Genomic DNA, 20,768 nt, shown 5'->3' on the forward strand with positions numbered 1-20,768 from the left:
AACCGTCCATCCAGGAGAACGCCCAAGTTGCGCACCCTCTCCATTGACTCTCACCCTCGCCAGTGACTCTCCCCCAACAGCCAGCCACGGGTTGTACAGACTGTACCGGGGTGCCAGCATCCACAGCCACTCCGTCTTGGAGGGGTTGAGCTTGAGCCTGTTTCTCTCCATCCAGACCCGTACGGCTTCCAGACACTGGGACAGCACTTCAACAGCTTCGTTGGGGTGGCCTGGGGTGGAAAAGTACAGCTGCGTATCATCAGCGTACAGTTGGTAACTCACCCCAAAATCACTGATGATCTCACCCAGCGGCTTCATATAGATGTTGAACAGGAAAGGTGAGAGAATCGACCTCTGCGGCACTCCACACGTGAGGCGCCTCGTGGTCGATCTCTGCCCCCCTGCCAACACCATCTGTGACCGGTCAGAGAGGTAGGAGGAGAACCATTGATAAACGGTGCCTCCCACTCCCAAACTCCCCAACCGGTGCAGCAGGATACCATGGTCGATGGTATCAAAAGCCGCTGAGAGGTCTAACAGGACCAGGGCAGAGGAATGACCCCTGTCCCGGGCCCTCCAGAGATCATCAACCAATGCGACCAAAGCCGTCTCCGTGCTGTACCCAGGCCGGAAGCCGGACTGGAACGGGTCTAGATAGACAGTTTCATCCAGGTACTGGGGTAACTGGCATGCCACCACACTCTCTACAACCTTCGCCACAAAACGAAGGTTGGAGACTGGACGATAATTTCCTAAAACAGCTGGATCCAGGGAAGGCTTCTTAAGGAGGGGTCTCACTACCACCTCTTTCTATGCCGAGCCCATCTTACCCTATTCTTCTATGTGCTAAGAACTAGAAGTCAAGGATTGTCAGTAAGTATATTATCAGTCTAGAATTCAAACTATCATATAGAGAGAGGCCCTCAACTTTACAGAGTTGTAACAGTTTAGTGCCACACATGCTCATATCTTGATCCTAAAATATTGGTGGAAACAAGCAGGAAAAATGTGCCCTCCCTCTTGCTAGGCTGATGGTGTAAGATTATTTCTTGGGCCTGTCCCTTCTAAGTCGTGTATCTTCCTCTGCCTGTTTACTTTCAATTTTATTCTAGGAACCAGACATGTAGTTTCTATGGGAACAAGTCTACAAACTGCCTTTCAGCTAACTGTGAAGGTTTCTTATTTTTCAATTCATTGCAAAATTATTCAATTTTCCTGACCATAAAGCATGCAGTTGACCCTCTAACCCCTGCTTGTTCCCTGCAATGGGATGTGAGAATAACCTCTGGAGAATGGAGGAAGAATTCATACATCAGACAAGATACAATCAAGCAGTTCCACATTCTAAGAATTGAAAAAAATAGGGACCCATTTACTACTGGACACAAAAAGAGCTGGCACCATGCTAGAGTGAGACAGCGTAAGCATTTCTACAATATTTGAAGAGGTTTGTTCTTAAGTTAAGAGGTTGTATCACTTTGCCAGTAGCTGCAAATAACATGTTTTTCCCCCTGATTTTTTTCTTTTACGAAATCAGCCAGCTGTGACTATACTTTTTAATTCTAGCAGGTTATATCAAAGAATACTCTGGTATTTACATTCTGAAGATGCAACTTTAAGCATATAGTCAGAAATGTGTGATTGGAGTAAGTAACTACGAGAGAAGTATTTTACAACATGGAAAGGCATCAACTGTAATAATGCCACCAAATAACCAACATCTGATACTACTTAAATTGTGGCATTTACATGTTAACTTCATTATTTGCCTCCAAGAACAAGACCTCAGTCTCAGGTATATAGACAGTGAAATGGACATCCATTGTGTTTTTATTGTTGCTTTTACATTTATTTATACCAGTAGTTGCTTTTACATTTATTTTAATTTAATAGAAACAAACTCCAATTTAAAGTACAGTCAAAATTAACATTTTACAGTTCTGCTCGTATAATTTTTTTTGAAAAGAAATGTGACATTTAGGAATCATTGCACTATTTTCCTTCCATTAGTGCAGTTAAAAAATGAGAGCTGAGTTTGCCCAGAGCAATCACTGATTTCCTTCTATTCAGAAGGAAGAGATCATTTGTGAAAGAAATCTGTAACAGGTGTTTTGGAATATTTTTTTTCTAGACAGACATAAAAACATCTTCAATCAAAATACAGATAGTGTGTCTGTACAGGTTGTTTACAAAGCTTTTGTGCAATTTCACCATATTAATAAAATGTAATTTATCTTATTTTACCTTTTACCAATCTGATATACATCCAAATATTTTAATCAATTGATCTTTTGTTTAACTCTGAATGTTTCTCCCCTTGCCTCAATATAAATTGTACTAGATTTTACATTAATTATATTTGTATCATTCATTTCCTTTTCTTAATTCAAACCAATGATATTACGTTATATTTTGTTTTTCAACAATTCTTACGTTATAAATATCTGTCAAACTTCAATCTATTTTTTTATCTAGCCATTGATAAAATAAATCCCATATCTTATAGTATTGTTTATCTTCCTGTTCTCTAATCTCAAATGTCAATTTACTCATTTCTGCACATTCCATTATTTTCTTAATAATTTCATCTTGCTTTGGTATTTCCTCATTTTTCCAGTTTCTAGCAAACACAATTCTAGCCGCTGATAATTACATTCACCATCAAATATCTCATTTCTCTATTATAAATTTCGGGTATGATCCCCAATAAAAAAAACCTCTGGTTTAAAGTCTATGTTTTTTAATCATTTTTTCCAACCACCTGTGGATTTTAGTCCAATAACTTTTAGCTTCTACGCACGTCCATCACATATGGTAATATGAGCCAGGTATCTGATGACATTTCCAACATTTTTCAGATTTATTCTGGCAATTCTCGTCAGGGGTAAGTGCCACCTGTAAAACATCTTATACAAATTCTCTTTATATGCAATGACATTGTCATTTTATAGTTTTGCGACAATTTTTGCCACACCTCTAAGTCAATCCCATATCCAAAGTTTTTCCCCCACGCAATCAATTTCTTTAAATTGTGCTTCTATCATTTTCACCTCTAATAAATGTCCATATAGTTTTTTAATCAGATTTTCATTAGTACCTGTTAACATTTTATCTAGGTTAGTCAAATTGTTATAAAAACCTAGACATCTTTATCATGTCTAGAGTGTATTTGCAAATATGAGAACCAATTCATTTTTATACCTTGAAGTTGTAATTCTTGCTTAGATTTGAGTTCACCTTTTTCATTCAACAATATCAAATAATTTGTTCCTTTCTAAATATTATTGAACATGAGAATGCTTCAATAGTTGATAACCAGACTGGAATTTTTAAATAGCATTGTCTCTTAATCGTCTCCCAATTAATAACAAGGCCTCTCTTATAAAATGTCTTTTGAAATACCCGTGTTTTGGCTTCCTTATACCATAGAAAGGCATGCCATCCCAATAACAAGTCATGTCCTTCTAAAGTCAATATTCTAGTATTCCTTAATGTTATCCATTCCTTGACCTACATCAAGTTTGTTGCCCGATAGTATCATTCCCAGTTAGGCAGTCCAAACCCTCCTCTTATTTTGGCATCTTGCAATTTTAGCTATATTTTTTCTTCTAAAGGTGTTCTCTCTAATCATTTATTAAAAGCAAAAAGTCTCTCACCACACCGACACGCTGCTTTCACTCTCTTCCGCTCTGGAGCTGTCCCAACTTCAGCAGCTTAAGGGCTGCCCCTTCTCCGCTGGGAAAAAAGGGCTTCTCTTGGATCAACCAGGGACTTTGCAGTGTCCTTGGGATCCTCAGGATGTGCCCTTCTCAATCACTGTCTCTACAGGACATTGAGGTCCCAAGGGGACTGTCCAGCAGGGAAGATATCGAGGGCGATCTGGGAGCTTCCCGATCGCCCTTTGTGTCGTAGCGACGTCAGCTCTGCCTCCCTCTGAAATCTGTAACAGTTTTGATGTCTCTGATATCTGCTATATTTTTGTTTGCACCTATGTATGTATGCAAAAACACACTTGTTTGTTCCTTTACTCTTTCTATCACTCATACTCCCAGAGTTAAAGGGTTGTTTTTTTTTGAGATTTATAGAATTTCTTACTATCCAAGTATTTATTACTATCCAAGCACCAGCATTCCTGAATAAAAATCTAAAGTGAAATTTTAATTTTAGTTGCTGTAATAAAATTTGAAAGTCATTTCTTTAATTATTTTTATCCCTTTCTTTTCTTTTAACTGTATTGTTTTCTGCACAAAGATATGGAGAGGTATGGTGCCATATAATGAGATTTGGCTATATTTCCCTTTCTTATGCCATGCCTTTTATCTTATGGAATCATATTGTTGAAAGTGATTTTAAAGATCTAATCTCATCTTTCTCTTCTTTGAAATAACTCCAATTTTGGGCTGTTCTTTCATATCACAGATGCAAAAACCTGTTCCCCTTCAGAACAATGGGTGTTTCCCATTTTCTCTTGTCATTTTGACTTCAGACTCAGAGTTAATTATTGCAATAGTTATACAATAAGTTAAGTGAAGAAGGACAAAACATTTTCTACTGAATTATTAAACAATACAATAGTCAAAAGTTGAATGATCATTTAAACTGGTGGAGGATAAAGATAGTAAAGTAAATCAGCACACTGCCATGTCAGATTGGCAATTGGCATCCATGAGCATCCTGTAGGAAACACGATAGCAACACAGTGGAGGAGAAGGGTAACTGCTGCCCAATTCAACATGGCACCTCAGCAGCAGAAATCTGGATTTGAGATTTTTCCCATAATTATGAGAACTAGGAACCAGCTTTACAAACATTTAAAATTCCAAAGCTATCAGTGCTAACCAGTGGAGTGTTTATAAAATTATATATCTATATCTATATATCTGAAAAACCATATGAACTTCAGTAAAAAAATAATACAAATATTTCATTTCTGGCACACTTCATAATTCTTGAAAAAGTCACAGCTTTATGAATATTAGTGGAAACATATTTGAAGGAGGCACTAAATATGAAAAAAGAGTATTTAAAAAAATTTAGTCTTCAAAGCCTCATGTACAAATTGGTGCAAAAGAGTGAGTAAGGATTATGGCTTTTGTAAAGTTATATAAAAACTAAGAAACAGGCAGGGTATTGTCATGTGCAATTCTTAACATCAGAATTCTTCCATTTCCGTTTGATTTGTTTGAATGACTTTGATTAGCTCTTTCAAAGATCTTCTCCCCAAAGTATCCACCTTATTATTTATTTATTGTTGACAATAGCTCCAAAAATAGAAATGACTTGTCTGTGCAGTTAGAAAGCATTGTCTTGTTGTGAGACTTATTCATTTCTTAAATATTCAAGTTGACCTGCTTTAGAAAAAGATGAAGAGGGTGGCAAGGGGTGTGTCGGCCTCAGGCTGAGACTCTGCTGTTAAATCATTCAGTTGGTAATAATTCTTCCCAGAGAGGAAAAAAGATCAAGCAGTTGCTGGTGCTCAGTCTCAGTTTTTAAGTCCTATTCCAGAACAACACAGCCAATAAAAACATCATCTCCTTGGTTTTATTTTATTACTGACTATACTCACTGTTGTTTTGTTTTGTTTTGCTCTTTGTTGCTAAATATTCAGCAATTTTAGGCTGATTCAATAGTTTTGAAGGAGCCACCAATTCTGAGTTTATTCTGTATCACTTTTCTTTTCTTTCTTTTCTTACTGCCTCTTGATTGCTTCCATAGGTTGCTTCCATAGTAGTACACAAAAGAGCTCATGAAATAAATAAAGCAGTCCACAACTATTTAAAATTCCACAGTAAATTAGAACTTGATACGAATAAAAAATAAAAACAGTTGACAAGCAAAATAAAACCAATTAAAATTCAGCAAAACTGATAAAAGGAGGTAATGCATGAATTAGACTGAAGAGAGTCTGCAGAGGTACTTTCGTGTTGTCACTTTTCATCCTTGAAAAAGTCACACCTGACTCCTGTCAAGATTCAAGCCTAGAAGTTTCTGAAACAAAGAACAGCAAGTAGGAATTGTTTAATCTGGTTCTGATGTATGGTAATTAAACTTAAATTATGAAGGCAAAATACATTGACTATACTAATATACTTACATCAGAGCTACAGGGAATGAGTTGAAAGAAATTTCTTTTGTTGAAAGTTGAAAGAATATAGGGTTTCTACTGTTTTCAAAATTGAATTCAATTAAACTAAATTAAATAAATTTTATTTTTTTTATTTTTTAAGTCATCGAATTTTAATAATTTTTTAAAAAATTAAAAGAAAAAAGAGATCCAGTGACTAAACTTAGACCAATTTATAACAAAAAAATAAAAAACAATTCATAAAACCATTTTTAAAAAAACTTTTGTAATTGAACTTTAAAATTTTAAAAAATGTAAATCTTTAAGGCTTTTAAAATTTTAAAAGAAAGAAGGGACCCAAAGTGAGCAATTGAGAATTCACAACTTTTCTATATCCTTTCACAATTATTAAGTGCTGAGAGGTTTTTTTTTCCTCTTTTTATTCCTTTTGCTTCTTCCCTCTATGGATTACAAACTATATCTTGAGAGCAATTTGATTTGCATTTGATGTGTTACTTTAAAGTTCACTTCAACATTATAGGTTGCCAAACATTAACGTTGAAATTAAAACCAAAGGATGCAGATTTTTTAAAAAATGTTTAAAAGAATAAAACCCTGCATGAAACCAAATTTTAAAAGAAGGAAGGCACCCTGCATTGGAACTACTTGGAGCATTTGCAAGCATATTTATAAGAAGAAAAACATAGTCATGGGGGGAAAAAAACACTGTTGTGAAGTCTAGCCACTCTGATACTCAAACAGCAAAATGAGAAACTAAAAGACTGCAACTAAATTGAATATAGTAAGGAACAACTATATATAAAAAAAAGAAGAACCCCAGTGGTTGCCTAATGGCAATATGACACTCATAGGAAAAATAAAATCAACAACAATGTCCATGCAGTCCAATCCAAGCCAGCCCAGCCCTATTGGAGCTAAGTAATCCATTTTATATCCTCCTCCTGTAAGCAAGCATGCAGAAGAAAGACGTCATCAACTGTACCAGTGATGGGAATAAAAGTAAACAAGACTTCCCCAAGGGAAAAAAAAGCCATGTAAATCTTTTGAATTTCCCAAAGCACCAAGAAACTACCAGAGGACTAGAAAAGAGCTGATGTGGTTCCAACTTCAAAAAAGAAAAAAGAAAAAAAAAAGGATAGATTCAGAAAACTACAGACTAATCAGGCTGACATCAATACCTGAGGAAATCCTGGAAAAGATAATGAAGCAATGGATTTGCAGAAACCTAGAGCAAGTAAGGCTATTACTAAAAGCCAACATGGGTTTGTTAAAAAAAGATCATAGCAGACAACCCTAATTACATTCTTTGATAAAGTGTCTAAATTAGTGGACCAGTGAAATACTGTAGACATAGTATACTTGGACTTCAGTAAGACATTTGACAAATTAGACCACAGCTTACTTGGTAAGATAAAACAATGTGGGAAAATAGCATCACCACCAGATGGATTTGTAGCTGGGTGACCAACCGCACTCAATGTGTAGTCCTCAATGAAACAGCATCTACATGAAGAGAAGCATGCAGTGAAGTTCTCCAAGGTTCTATTGTAGGGCCAGTACTCTTCAACATGATTTGGATGAGGGGATAAAAGAAGAACTCATCAAATTTGCAGACAACATTAAGCTAGCAGGAATAGGCAATACGCCAGACGATAGGCTCAAGATCCAGAAAGATCTTTACAGATTTGAACACTGGGGCCTATCCAACAAAATGCAATTCAGTGGCAAGAAAGACCAAATGCATAGGTATAGAATAGCTAGAACTTGGCTCAACAGCAGCAACTATGAAAGGGATCTAGGAGTCAAAGTGGACAACCACTTAAAATATGAATTAGTATTGTGCTGCAACTGTCAATAAAGCCAGTGCACTCCTAGATGGCACCAACAGAGGAATCGTACCATAATCACTTGAAGTATTAGTATTATAATAGGCTGCCTTGGTGAGGCCACACTTGAAATAATGCATCCAGTTCTGATCACCACAATACAAAAAACATGTTGAGACTCTAGAAAGAGTACAGAGAAGAGCAACAAAGAGGATTAGGGGTCTGGAGCCCAAAATATATTATGAATGGTTGCAATAACTGAGAATGTCTATTCTAATGAAAAGAAGGACTGGGGTGACATAAAAACAATTTCCCAATATTTGGGAAGCTGTCACAAAGAAGAGGGGAATAACCTTTTCTCCAAAGCACCTGAGGACAAGACAAGAAATAATGGATGGAAACTAATCAGGGAGAGATCCAACCTAGAACTAAGGAGAAATTTCCTTTTAGGGAGAACAATTAATCAGTGCAATGGCTTGCCTCCAGTAGTTGTGGGAGCTCCATCACTGGAGGTTTTTAAGAAGAGACTGGACAGTCATTTGTCTGGAATGATATAGGGTCTCCTGCTTGGATTAGATGACCTCCAACATCCCTTCCAACTCTGTCATTCTGTATTCATTCTCTTTTCTGTTGTGCTTTATTGGACAGTGATGCAACATTCCTCACCTTCACTTTTTTCTTTTCCCCCAACACTCTCCAATTCAAATTTAGTAAGTGATTCTCTTTCTTCTTCTGGCAACTCAGAATTCTCTGTCAAATAGGAAAAGCAAAACCAAAAAGGCAACCATTTGAAACTCTAATCATACTTATTAATCACCTGCCCTTAGGATCATCTTATTCCCTAAGGTGAGATCTGCCCCCACCCTTCTGATCTTCCATAAAGGCCTGAAGACCTGGCTCCGCCAGATGTCTTGGAGACAGAAATGGGGAGCATCACACTGAAGATGGTTGATGAATTAAGAGGCAGTTCCATCTCCCCTGCCCCCTGCTCCTTCCCTCCCCATCTTTTAACTATAATTTTATTTTACAGTGTAATTTCCATTTTTATCGTTTTAGAAATATTTATCTTTAATGATTTTAATGTAAACCGCCTGCAGTCGCTTTGAATGAGACGGGTGACAAATTTAATAAATAAAAATACATTTATCTTTATATAGCAGTTTATGAAACAGAACCAATGACATTGTTCAGGAATATATAAACACAAAATAGAAAAGGCAAATTAGAAACAAAAAACCTTTACATTATTTACTGCATGCTTGGAAAATTATTGAAGTATAAAAGGCTCTTCAGGTTAACAGAGCCACACATTGTATCCACAGAAAACCAGATATAAGCTCTTATTTGTGAGGTTGGGCTTAAGCATCATGTTGAATTGATGATACTTCTGGTGCTGAACTATATGTAGAAAATAAGAAAAGCAACTTTGACAGAAAAATGCAAGAACTATTACCTAGTCAAAGATAGTATTTAAGTTCCCAGAAGCAAGTTCAGGCACATACCTCACTGATCACTGGCATGCAAAAAGGTTGGGAGGCAGAGAAAAAAAAGATCTTAAGATTCTATTATTATAGCCAATATCAATAAAAGTAGTTTTAGTTTTCGTGTAGAGTTGATTTTCTGGACTGGTTTACTTAGTAGAGCTGATAGTATATCTCTGCTTAGTTGCTGGATTTCACCATTCCCTACAAGACTGATTATAGATTTCATGTGCTAGGAGACTTGAACTTATGCTGAGGTAGAGGCATGATGTGAAGCCACATGTTACATCTGGTTTCAGTCTTTAAGCAGGTGAGATCCAAAAGTGAGGATTACTGTTGTCAGTTTTTGTTAGATATAGTGCAACCTATACAAGGATCCACTGAGTTAATCTGCCTCAGATAACTTATGGATTTCTAGAGTTTCTCAGTTTCTAGAGGATGCTTGAGATTTCCCCAAGGATTTGAATATGCGCAGTTGTGTTGATCTCCTAATTAAGTAGTCTTTTCCCTATACAGGTAGTCCTTGCTTAGCAACCACAGTTGGGACCAGCATTTCGGTTAAGCAAAGCAGTCACTAAGTGAAAGCACAACTATGCATATGACCTTACTTTAGTGGTCTGCAAAAGTTCTAAATGCAAGAATTGTTCACAAAATTACTTTTTCATCACCTGATACAGTCACTAAATAAGGACTATATATACAGCAGTTGGGGGTGTGGAACTGCCTCAGTATACTGAGGAGTTCTTGAAGGTGATGATGACCTGGACTCTTTTAGGAAAAGTTGGAACAGAATTGGTTATTCTGATAAAATTGCAAAACATCTACAGGCCAAAATCCTTTACATCCACTAGGAGCTGGACATTGGCTGAGCAAGTCCAATACTGATACAGAGGCAATGTTTTGTGGGGTTATGAGGGTTCAGTCTGAATGTAGTGATTCTGAAGACAAAAAGGTTCTCTCTGACACCTATGAACTGGAACTTGTGGAAATAACAAGATTGCCTGGGAAAAGTGGTTAATAGATTCTTGGAAAACACAGTGGTACATCATCCTTGAAGAAGAACAACAACAAAAAAGATATTATGGGTGTTCTCACTTAATGACCAGTTCCTTAGTGACTAGTCAAAGTTACAACAGATCCCCCCAAAATGACCCAATTAGAATGTTCTGATGGTCACACTTCCCTGTAGTCATGTGGTCACATTTTGGGCACTTGACAACTTTATGGCCATCTGCAGCATCCTGCAATCACGTGACTGTGATTTTTGCTATTTTGTACTGGTTTCCAGTGTAACTTCCAATTTCCAGCAAAAAATGCTCATAGGATAAAATGAATTTGCTTAATGACCACCACCAAAAAGGTCTTAAAATTGGGCATGGTTATATTTGTGACCCACCTAGTGACCACAACGACTTATCACCTTAATTTTGAGCACTATTATGGTTGAAAGTCAAAAACCAGCTGTATTTGACCCAAAAATTTTGGACCCTGGTCTCTCTCCAACCTTTCATTTTTAGGAGAGATTGTTCAGAGGATAGTGGCATGCAGTTTGATTCATTAAGATTCAATGGTTCTAGAAGATGCTTAGAACCCTCCAATACATTAAAAAATGAAAGTAAAAAAGCAAACATTTCAAAAGAAACTCAAAAGTATATTTATGCAAGGGGAGGTTATTATGCAAATGCAACAACAGATACAATCGTATTTACCTTCCTTGCAATTTCCTCTTGCATTCTTTGCTTCAGATTCTGACTCATTAAGGATCTTACTTTCTTTCCTTTTTTTCAAATACTTCTCTAATAAAAAACAAAAGGAGCCAAATTAGAATAAACCATTAAATAGTATTTATTAAAGATAATTCTGATGATAAAATACAGTAAATGTTTGCTCTTTAATTTGCTTTTAATGTTGATGTTCACGTGTTTCAAAAATCAGTATGTTTCAATTGTAATATTTCACACTCATCCCAAGTCATAAACACAGGGTTGGGGCCAGCCTAATGTTTTGGAGAATGATGTCCCCAAAAGCAGGTGCTGCTGCAGAAAGGCTCTCCTGTGTTCTGTCAGATGACATTCCTTGGTGAATGGGAGTCATAACATGCCTCTCCTGCAAGACCTGATGGGCAGATGTAACCCCAAGCCCATGTATGGCTTTATACGGTATTGCCAACACCTTAAATTGAACTCAAAAGCAAACTGGCAGTTAGTGCAGCTCACAAAGCAGAGATGTAATGCGTACTGATCAAGGACTGCACACAACTGTCCACGCCACTATATTTTGCACTGGCTATAGTTTCTGGATGCTCTTAAAGGCCAGCCCCACATAGCATGCATTTCAATAATCTATTCTGGAGGTGAACAGGGCATGAATGCCTTAGAAACTTTTGATCTAGAAATGGGTGCAACTGACACTCATTTATGATACCCATAAAGTCAAGGAAACAATCACTCCACCAATGGGAGAAGATGGCAAGGAAGTGGTGGGCAGCAAGGAGAAAGTTGAGCTGCTTAGTTCATTCTTTGCATCTGTCTTCACACACACACAAAAATAGCACAACCTACCAAAACAAAACCGTAAAAGACAGACTAGGAATACAATTTAAAATAGCGAAGAGAATTGTAAGAGAACACATGTCCACCCTAGATGAGTTCAAAGCATCAGGACCTGATGGATTATATTATATCCCAGAGTTCTGAAGGAGCTGGCAGACATTATCTTGGAACCATTAAACCGTATCTTTCAAAGATAAAGCACTGGGGAACTACCAGAGGACTGGAAAAGAGCTGATGTAGTTCCCATCTTCAAAAAATGGAAAAAATGGATCCAGGAAACTACAGACCAATCAGCCTGACATCAATACCTGGGAAGTCACTGGAAAAGATAATCAAGCAACAGATCTGTAAACACCTAGAAGAAAGTAAAGTTATAAGCTACAACTAGAAGCTAAGAGATCATGTCAACAAATCTTATTTCATTGCTTGACTAAATAATTAAATAAGTGGACCAGCGAAATGCTGTGGACATAGTAGATTTAAGTAAGGCATTTGGCAAAGTAGAGCACAACCTACTTCTTGGTAAGCTAGAAAAATGTGGAATAGACGGCATCACCACCGTATGGATTTGTAACTGGCTGACAAACCACAATCAACATGTAGTCCTTAAGGGAAATATATTTACATGGAGGGAAGTAAGCAGTGGAGTACCTCAAAGTTCTGCTTTAGGCCCAGTACTCTTCAATATCTTCATAAGCAATTTAGAGGGAATAGAAGGGAACTCATCAAATTTACAGATGACACCAAGCTAGAAGGAATAGCCAACACCCCAGAAGATAGGCTCAAGATCCATAAGGCTCTCAATAGATTTGAACACTGAGCCCTATCTAATAAAATGAAATTCAATGGAGAGAAAAGTAAGGTTTTACACTTAGGCAAGAAAAAACAAATATACAGGTATAGAATTGGTGGAACCTGGCAACTGCGAGGGAGAGCTTGAAGTCCTAGTGGTGAAAGTCATGTCCAGCTCTAGGGCATCGTGCGCATCTCCATTTCTTGGCAGAGAGAACCAGAATTGTCCAAACATATTTCCATGCTCATGTGGCCGGCATGGGTATACACCAAAGGAACATGGAACACTGTTATCTTCCTGCTGAAGTGGCACTTATTAATCTACTTGTATTTGCATGCCTTTGAACTGCTAGGTGAGCAGGAGCTGGAGCAGGAATGGGAACTCCTTGCATGGTGCTTCGGGCTTGAACCAAGGCTACAAGTTCAGCAACTGATAAGCTCAGTGTCATTAACCACTCAGCCATAGACAATCACTGAGCCAGCAGCGTGCTGCAGCCACCAAAAAAGCCAATGCAATCCTAAACTGCATTAACAGATGGGGAGAACCAAGATCATGTGAAATGTTAATAAACAAGGTTTATAACGCCTTGTTAAGACCACACTTAGAATATTGCATTCAGTTTTGGTCCCAACAAAATAAAAAAGATGTTGAAAGCCCGGAAAGAGTGCAGAGAACAACAAAAAATATGATTAGGGGGCTGGAGACTAAAACATATGAAGAACGATTGCAGAAATTGGGTTTGTCTAATCTAGTGAAAAGAAGGACCAGGGTGACATGATATAATATTTGAGGAGCGGCCACAAAGAGCAGGTCAACCAAAGCACCAGAAGGCAAGATAAGAAGCAATGGTTGGAACTAATCAAGGACAGAAGCAACCTAGAACCAAGGAGACATTTCCTGATGGTGAGAACAATCAAGCAGTGGAATGGCTTGCTTCCAGAAGCTGTGGATGCGTTTTTAAGAAGAGATTGGACAGACATTTGTCTGAAATGGTATAGTGTCTATTACTTGTGCAGGCGGTTGAATTAAAAGACCTACAAGGTCCCTTCCAACTCTGTTATTCTGACACACAACCTGAAGTTGTGTAAAAGGCCTCTTAGCTACAACTGCCACTTGCTCATTGAACAGAAGGATCTCCCCAGTTGTGTACCAGGTCTGTTTGTGGCAGACCATACCACAGAAGGCAAGTTCTCGGAACCTGATAACCACCAAACACAAGCACTCCAGGGGTGGGTTACACTTACCATTACTACCAGTTTGCAATGGGAGCATGCGCACATGCGCAGATCATCAGTGATGATGTCGGGGCAGGTGAGCGGAGCCTCCTGCTACCATTACTATTGGTTCGCAAGAACCAGACTGAACCAGGAGCAACCCCACCACTGAAGCACTCGCTCTTGCCAAGATTGAACTGAAGTCTGTTGTTCCCCATCCAAAACCCCACAAGCCTCCAACAGCAGAATAGGACATCAACTCCCCTCTGTGGTGGAGAACTCCACCAGAAAAACTCATGGTTACCAGGAAATGGTCTGACCACGACAGGAGAACTACAAAATGCTTCCCCAGTTAGAAATCCCTTGGATTTTTGTGCTTATGATTTTTAAATATACATACATACATACATACATACATACATACATACATACATACATACATACACACACATACACACACACACACACACACACACACACACACACACACACACATATTTGAGGGGAGGTAAAATTCTTGTTGTAAACATTGGAAGAGTTAATTAAATAGAAATATTTCCCAAAAATATGGGAACTCCAAGGATTGTTTCTAATTCTCACAATTAGTATACCACTCTTAAACATTTCAGGTTCTTTTTCATTGGAGCATGAAAAGCATGCCTTGAGTCAGAAAAAATGCTATGTGAGACTATCAAGATTTTTTCTCTGCAGTGGTCTGTCACCTGCCCAGTTTAAACATGTGGGTACTTGCCGAGAAGGGGAAGGGGAATTTAAACGTCTTAGAATTACTTTCAAGCTGTTCATACAGTAGGTTTCCAAAGAAAGAACTAAAAGCAACAATTGCAGCAGGTAGACAGAGGAACGGTGATTTCTTTTAAGCTTGACAGAAGATGTTGCTGTGAGGAGAGCTGATCAGATGGGACATTAGCAAAGGAAGCAGGAACCAGACACACCATAGTTAAAGAGAAGAACCAGGAGGGAGCCTGAGGCAGCTGAAGACAAAGAAGAATCTGCAGAAAAGAGTCAGCAGAGAGCAAATACAGTTCTGAAACTAGGTAGTGGCAGAGCTAAGTGGGGAAGGAAGTGAAACAGTGAAAGATTTTTTTTTTTTTTATAAAAAGTTTTATTTTTACAATCATATCAAATAATTCATCCAATGTACAGTTATATACAATTAGTCGGGCTTGCCCAGTCACCACCACCCTTTTTAACACTCTTCCCTCTTCTACCTTCTTTTACTTTCCAAACCTTCCTCTCCTTCTCTTATCTACATCCACTCCTCCCTCCACCCTACACCTTCCTTCTCCCTCTACTATCCCTCTTCCTTCCTCTTCTCCTCTTTCCTACCTCCTACTCTCTCTTTTCTCCCTCCTCACCGTTCTAAAATGGTAACTATGCAGACCTGACCCTACATTAATTATATTTCTTCAATAATCCCTGTACATTAACCATCACTCCATCTCTACCAAAACCCCCCCAATTCCCCTCCCCCTTACCCCCCACCCCCCACCCCGACTTCCCAGAACAAAATGCAGGGTATCAAAACTAACAATCATAATCCAAAATAATTCCTAAATTATAATCTCTAGTCACACCACACTTAGTCACACTCTCAATTCCCCTCTCCTTCAAAAATATATCTAATACAAAATATTTCTTAAATTTACTCATATGCTATTCGATATTTTTTTTATCTGATACTTATTTTAAATATAATCAATCCACATTTTCCATTCTAAAATATATTTTTCTAGTATATAGTCTTTCAAGTAAGCGGAGATTTTTGTCATCTCTGCCAGATTTGATACTTTGAGTGTCCATTCTTCAATTGTAGGTAATTCTTCTTTCTTCCAATACTGAGCAATCAAAAGTCTTGCGACTGTTATTAAGTTCAAAATCAATTTAGCCTCTATAGCTGTATAGTCCATAATTATTCCTAGTAGAAAGAACTGCGGAGTAAACTTAATCTTCTTTTTCAAAATATTCTGCATGATCCACCATACTTTAATCCAAAATGCTTTAACTTTTTTACAAGTCCACCATATATGGTAATAAGTAACATCTTCACAATCGCATCTCCAACATTTAGCAAGATCTAATATGTGTTTCTTGTAAACAGGTAATGTCATTTTTAAATTGTTTCAAATAATGAAATACTTTCCTTCTCTTCTGTGAATTCAGGCCATTAACATTCCAAGATAATAGTTTAATTGCCATTATCGGTCAAGGAAACTTTTGGAACACCAGCCGCAGATCACATTTTACTTTAGGCCTTGCTCCTCCCACTGTTTCCGTTGTAGTAGTTGCCAGTTGTTGTTGTGCCTTCATCTCTTGTTCCTTGCGTTTAGCAGCAGCTCTTGTCAGCCTTTGTTCTTTTGAATCTAAACCCGTCGTAGGTATTTCCAACACTTGTAATAAATCTTCTTCCATCACAATCTGTTCTTGTACCTGCTTCACTTCTCTTCCTTCACTTCAGCCTCCCTTCTTCTAGCTTCCAATGGGGAAGACTTCAACTTTAATACCTCAACATAAAATTCTCTTGCTTTTCCAACCGTATTGAAACGATGTACTTTCCTGCATAATATACTATTATACCAGTTGGAATATCCCATCTATATTCAATCTGATGTTTTTAAGTTCATTCACCAGGAAGGCAAATTCCTTCCTAGCCCTTAACATTTTGGTGGAATTTCCTTTAATATCAAGATATCTTGACCAGCAATCTGAATCTTCTCCCCCTTATATGAAGCTTGCAAAATCTGATTTCTCACTATTCTGTTTGTAAAATAAATAACAACATCCCTTGGCAACTTTTTTTGCCTTGCTATCCAAGAATTCACACGATATATTTTTTCAATTTGATAAGCCACATCTGCTGGACGAGCTGCTAATATCTCAGCAAATACTTCAGAAAAAATTTCCCTTAAATTCTCTTCCTTATTTTCTTTCAAACCTCGAATTCTAAGAGCAAATTCCATATTTCTATATTGTATCAAAACTATTTCATCCTCTGTTTTTTCCATTTTACTTTGAAATTCATCCATTTTATTTTCTTTTTTTTTTTTTTATTAAAAAAGTTTTACAACAATTAAATTTTCCCCCTCCCCCCCTCCCTCCTAAACCCCCCCCCGGACTTCCCGGAGCAAACACAAGGTATAGTTCCTTAAACAAAACAGTCATACATTAAATTTTTAAAATCTAACACAATTATAATCTTTCTCTCTCACATAACCTGACTTCTTCCATTAAAATCAAAAATAACATCCTTCATTCAAAAGCAATCCGAAATTTCTTAATCTGATATCTATTTTGAATATAATCAATCCAGTTCTTCCATTCATTTAAATATTTTTCTTGAGTACTGTCTTTCAAGAAGGCTGAGATTTTAGCCATCTCAGCCAAATTGGAAACTTTCAATATCCATTCTTCTATTGTGGGTAATTCTTTTTTCTTCCAATATTGTCCAATCAACAGTCGTGCTGCTGTTATTAAGTTCAAAATCAACTTAGTCTCAATCACTGTACAGTCCGTTGTTATTCCCAAAAGGAAAAATTGCGGTAGGAACTTTATCTTCTTCTTCAGAACATTCTGCATAATCCACCAGATTCTTATCCAGAAAGACTTAATTTTCTTACAAGTCCACCATACATGAAAATATGTAGCATCATCACAATTACATCTCCAACATTTCGCTTGCATATCTGGATACATACATGATAATTTCTTAGGATCTAAATGCCATCTATAAAACATCTTATACAAATTTTCCCTTAAATTCTGCGCTTGCGTAAATTTAACATTTCTAACCCAAATTTTTTCCCATGTTTCCAACATTATTGGTTCTTGAATATTCTGTGCCCATTTTATCATACAATCCTCTTTCAGAATCTATTTCTATCAACACAGTATACAATCTCTTTATATGCCCCTGAGTTTGATTTCTAATTTGTTTAACCAGATTTTCTTCATTTTGAATGATACCAATTTTCTGATCTTCTTTCCATCTAGCCTTTAACTGTCCATATTGAAACCAAGTATAATTCCTCCCTTCTTCTTTTAATGTATCCAAAGATTTTAGTTGTAAATTTCCCCTCTCATTGTATAAAAGATCTTTATAAGTAATCATTTCTTGTTCCTGTTCTATATTTATATTCTCTACTGCGTGCCGAGGACATACCCATATAGGAATTTTGTAATTTAACTTATAATAATATTTTTTCCAGACACGCAGAAGAGAAAATCTCAACACATGATTCTTAAAAGCTTTATCTACTTTCTTATCATACAATAAATATGCATGCCAACCATATAATAAATCATAACCTTCTATATTCAAAATCCTTTCCTCCGTCAAATTAAACCAATCACTTATTACCGAAAGAACAACTGCTTCATAATACAGTTTTAAATTAGGCATTTTCAATCCTCCTCTTTCCCGTGTATCTTGCATTATTTTCATTTTGACTCTCGCTTTTTTCCCTTCCCATATAAATTTATTAATTCCAATCTGCCATTCATCCAAATTTTTATCTTTCTTAATTATTGGTATCATCTGAAACAAGAACAAGAATTTAGGCAAAACATTCATTTTATAGCTGCTATTCTCCTAACAAAGATAATTGTAATTTTTCCAAGTATTCATTTCCTTCTGAATTTTTTCCATAACACATCATAATTATTCTTATACAATTTTCCATTTGATGAAGTAAGAAAGACTCCTAAATATTTAACCTTTTTTACAATTCAAAATCCTGTTATTTCCTCTAGTTTTTCTTTCTGGTTCTTAATCATATTTTTGGTTAACACTTTTGTTTTATTTTGATTCACTTTAAACCCTGAGACCCTTCCATATTGATTAATTACTTCCAACAAATATACACTCGAATTTATAGGCTGAGTCAACATAACAACCAAATCATCTGCAAATGCTCTAACTTTATATTCATATCTTCTAATTCTAATACCCTCTATCTCCCTTAACTCTCTTATCTTATCCAATAAAGGTTCCAAAGATAAAATAAACAATAAAGGTGATAAAGGACACCCCTGCCTTGTTCCTTTCGCAATTTTAAAACTATCTGTCAAACTACCATTAATTATTATCTGAGCTGTTTGCTCTCCATAAATTGCCCTAAGTATTCGTGTAAAACCATTTCCAAATTGCATTTTGTCTGTTAATTTAAATAAAAATTCCCAATGCAAACGATCAAAAGCTTTCTCTGCATCCAAGAATATAAACGCTGCCGGAATCTGATTTTTCTTTTCCAAATATTCCAATAAATTCACTATCTGCCTAACATTATTCCTCATTTGTCTCCCTTTTATGAAACCAGACTGGTCAGTGTGAATCCTTTGTTGTACAATTTCCATTAACCTATTTGCCATTATTTTTGCAAAAATCTTATAATCATTATTCAAGAGTGAAATCGGTCTATAATTCCCAGGCTTAGTACAATCCTGATCCTCTTTTGGTATCAATGAAATAAAAGTAGTCCTCCATGATGGTGGTACTCCTCCTCCCATCAATATCTGATTAAATAACTCCATAAGTGGACCAACTATCTCATCCTGTAACTTTTTATAATATATTGCTGTAAGTCCATCTGTGCCTGGGGATTTCCTATTTTTAATTGCTTTATTACCAAAATAATTTCCTCAGAAGTTATAGGCCGATTCAACTCTTCCCTTTGTTCATTAGTTAAACCTTTAACCTTATATTCTTTCAAATATTTATCAATATCCATATTCAATATTGTATCTCTGGCATATAAATTTGTATAATATTCCAAGAAAGCTTTTTTAATTTTATCCTGTTGAAATCGCACTTTACCCTTGTATTCAATTCCTTCAATAGTACGTGCTTTCTGTCTTTTCCTTAACATATAAGCCAACCACCTCTCTGATTTATTGGCATTACAAAAAGTATTATGTTTAGCATATTGTATATTGGTTGCCACCTGATCTGCCATTAACATATTAAATTGACTCTGTAATATCTTTATCGCTTCAGTAGTTTTTAAATCATGTGGATTATATACCAATAATTGTTGTTTCCTCTGAATTTCCTCTTCTAAATCCCTCGCTGTTTTTGTAGTTTTCTCCTCTGTCTACTATTAATATATATCAAATTTCCTCTCATAAAGGCCTTGCTCGCGTCCCACACCATTTCTATCAAGTTCCTTTCCCAAATTATAATCAAAAAATTCTTTCATTTGTTTTTTACATTGATTTACATTATCCTCATATCTAAACAAATTTTCATTTATTCTCCATGATCTTCTTCCACCTTCATATTGCAACTCCATCCATACCGGACTATGATCAGTTAAACACCTTGGAAATATCTTTGTTTTCCTAACCCTAGAAAGCAAGTCATTGGTAATTAATATAAAATCAATACGTGAAAAAGATTGATGCCTGTCCGAAAAATAAGTATAATCTCTATCATCAAAATTCTGCCTTCTCCATATATCTTTCAACTCAAAATCTTCCATCAAATCAAAAAAAGATTTAGGCAATTTTGCATGCATAGGAATTTTCTTAGAAAGAGTTCTTTTATCTCTTCTAGTGTCCATTACACCATTCCAATCCCCTAATATAATAAATGTTTTATAGTCCCAAAAAGTCAAATTTTCATGTAACAGTTTATAAAATTTTTCTTGTTGTTGATTAGGTGCATATATGCCAATCACAAGTGTCTTTTTTCCTTCTAAAATCAATTCAATAGCAATATATCTTCCTTGAATGTCCGTTTCAATTAATTTACTTGATATATTTTTCTTCAAATATATAACTATACCATTTTTCTTATTCGGAG

General features: G+C 36.4%; 1 protein-coding gene across 7 annotated transcripts in view; it reads right to left on the reverse strand.

Moving 5' to 3' along the window:
• Positions 1–1,802: 1,802 nt before the first annotated feature.
• The window catches only part of LOC131190986 (uncharacterized), a 53,898-nt gene continuing 34,932 nt past the window's right edge, over positions 1,803–20,768 (reverse strand). For 3 of the 7 annotated variants that reach the window (XM_058168598.1, XM_058168601.1, XM_058168599.1), the window contains 4 exons: positions 11,102–11,188; positions 8,578–8,661; positions 7,488–7,646; positions 1,803–5,988 (listed from right to left, as the gene is read on the reverse strand). In XM_058168598.1, coding sequence (XP_058024581.1) covers positions 5,966–5,988; positions 7,488–7,646; positions 8,578–8,661; positions 11,102–11,188 — 353 coding nt within the window. In that variant the 3' untranslated portion in view covers positions 1,803–5,965. The other 4 variants (XR_009153391.1, XM_058168600.1, XM_058168602.1 and 1 more) reach the window with 4 other exon arrangements.

This window comes from Ahaetulla prasina, chromosome 2 (genome assembly GCF_028640845.1).
Source record: "Ahaetulla prasina isolate Xishuangbanna chromosome 2, ASM2864084v1, whole genome shotgun sequence".
In the NCBI taxonomy this organism is placed as follows: domain Eukaryota; kingdom Metazoa; phylum Chordata; class Lepidosauria; order Squamata; family Colubridae; genus Ahaetulla; species Ahaetulla prasina.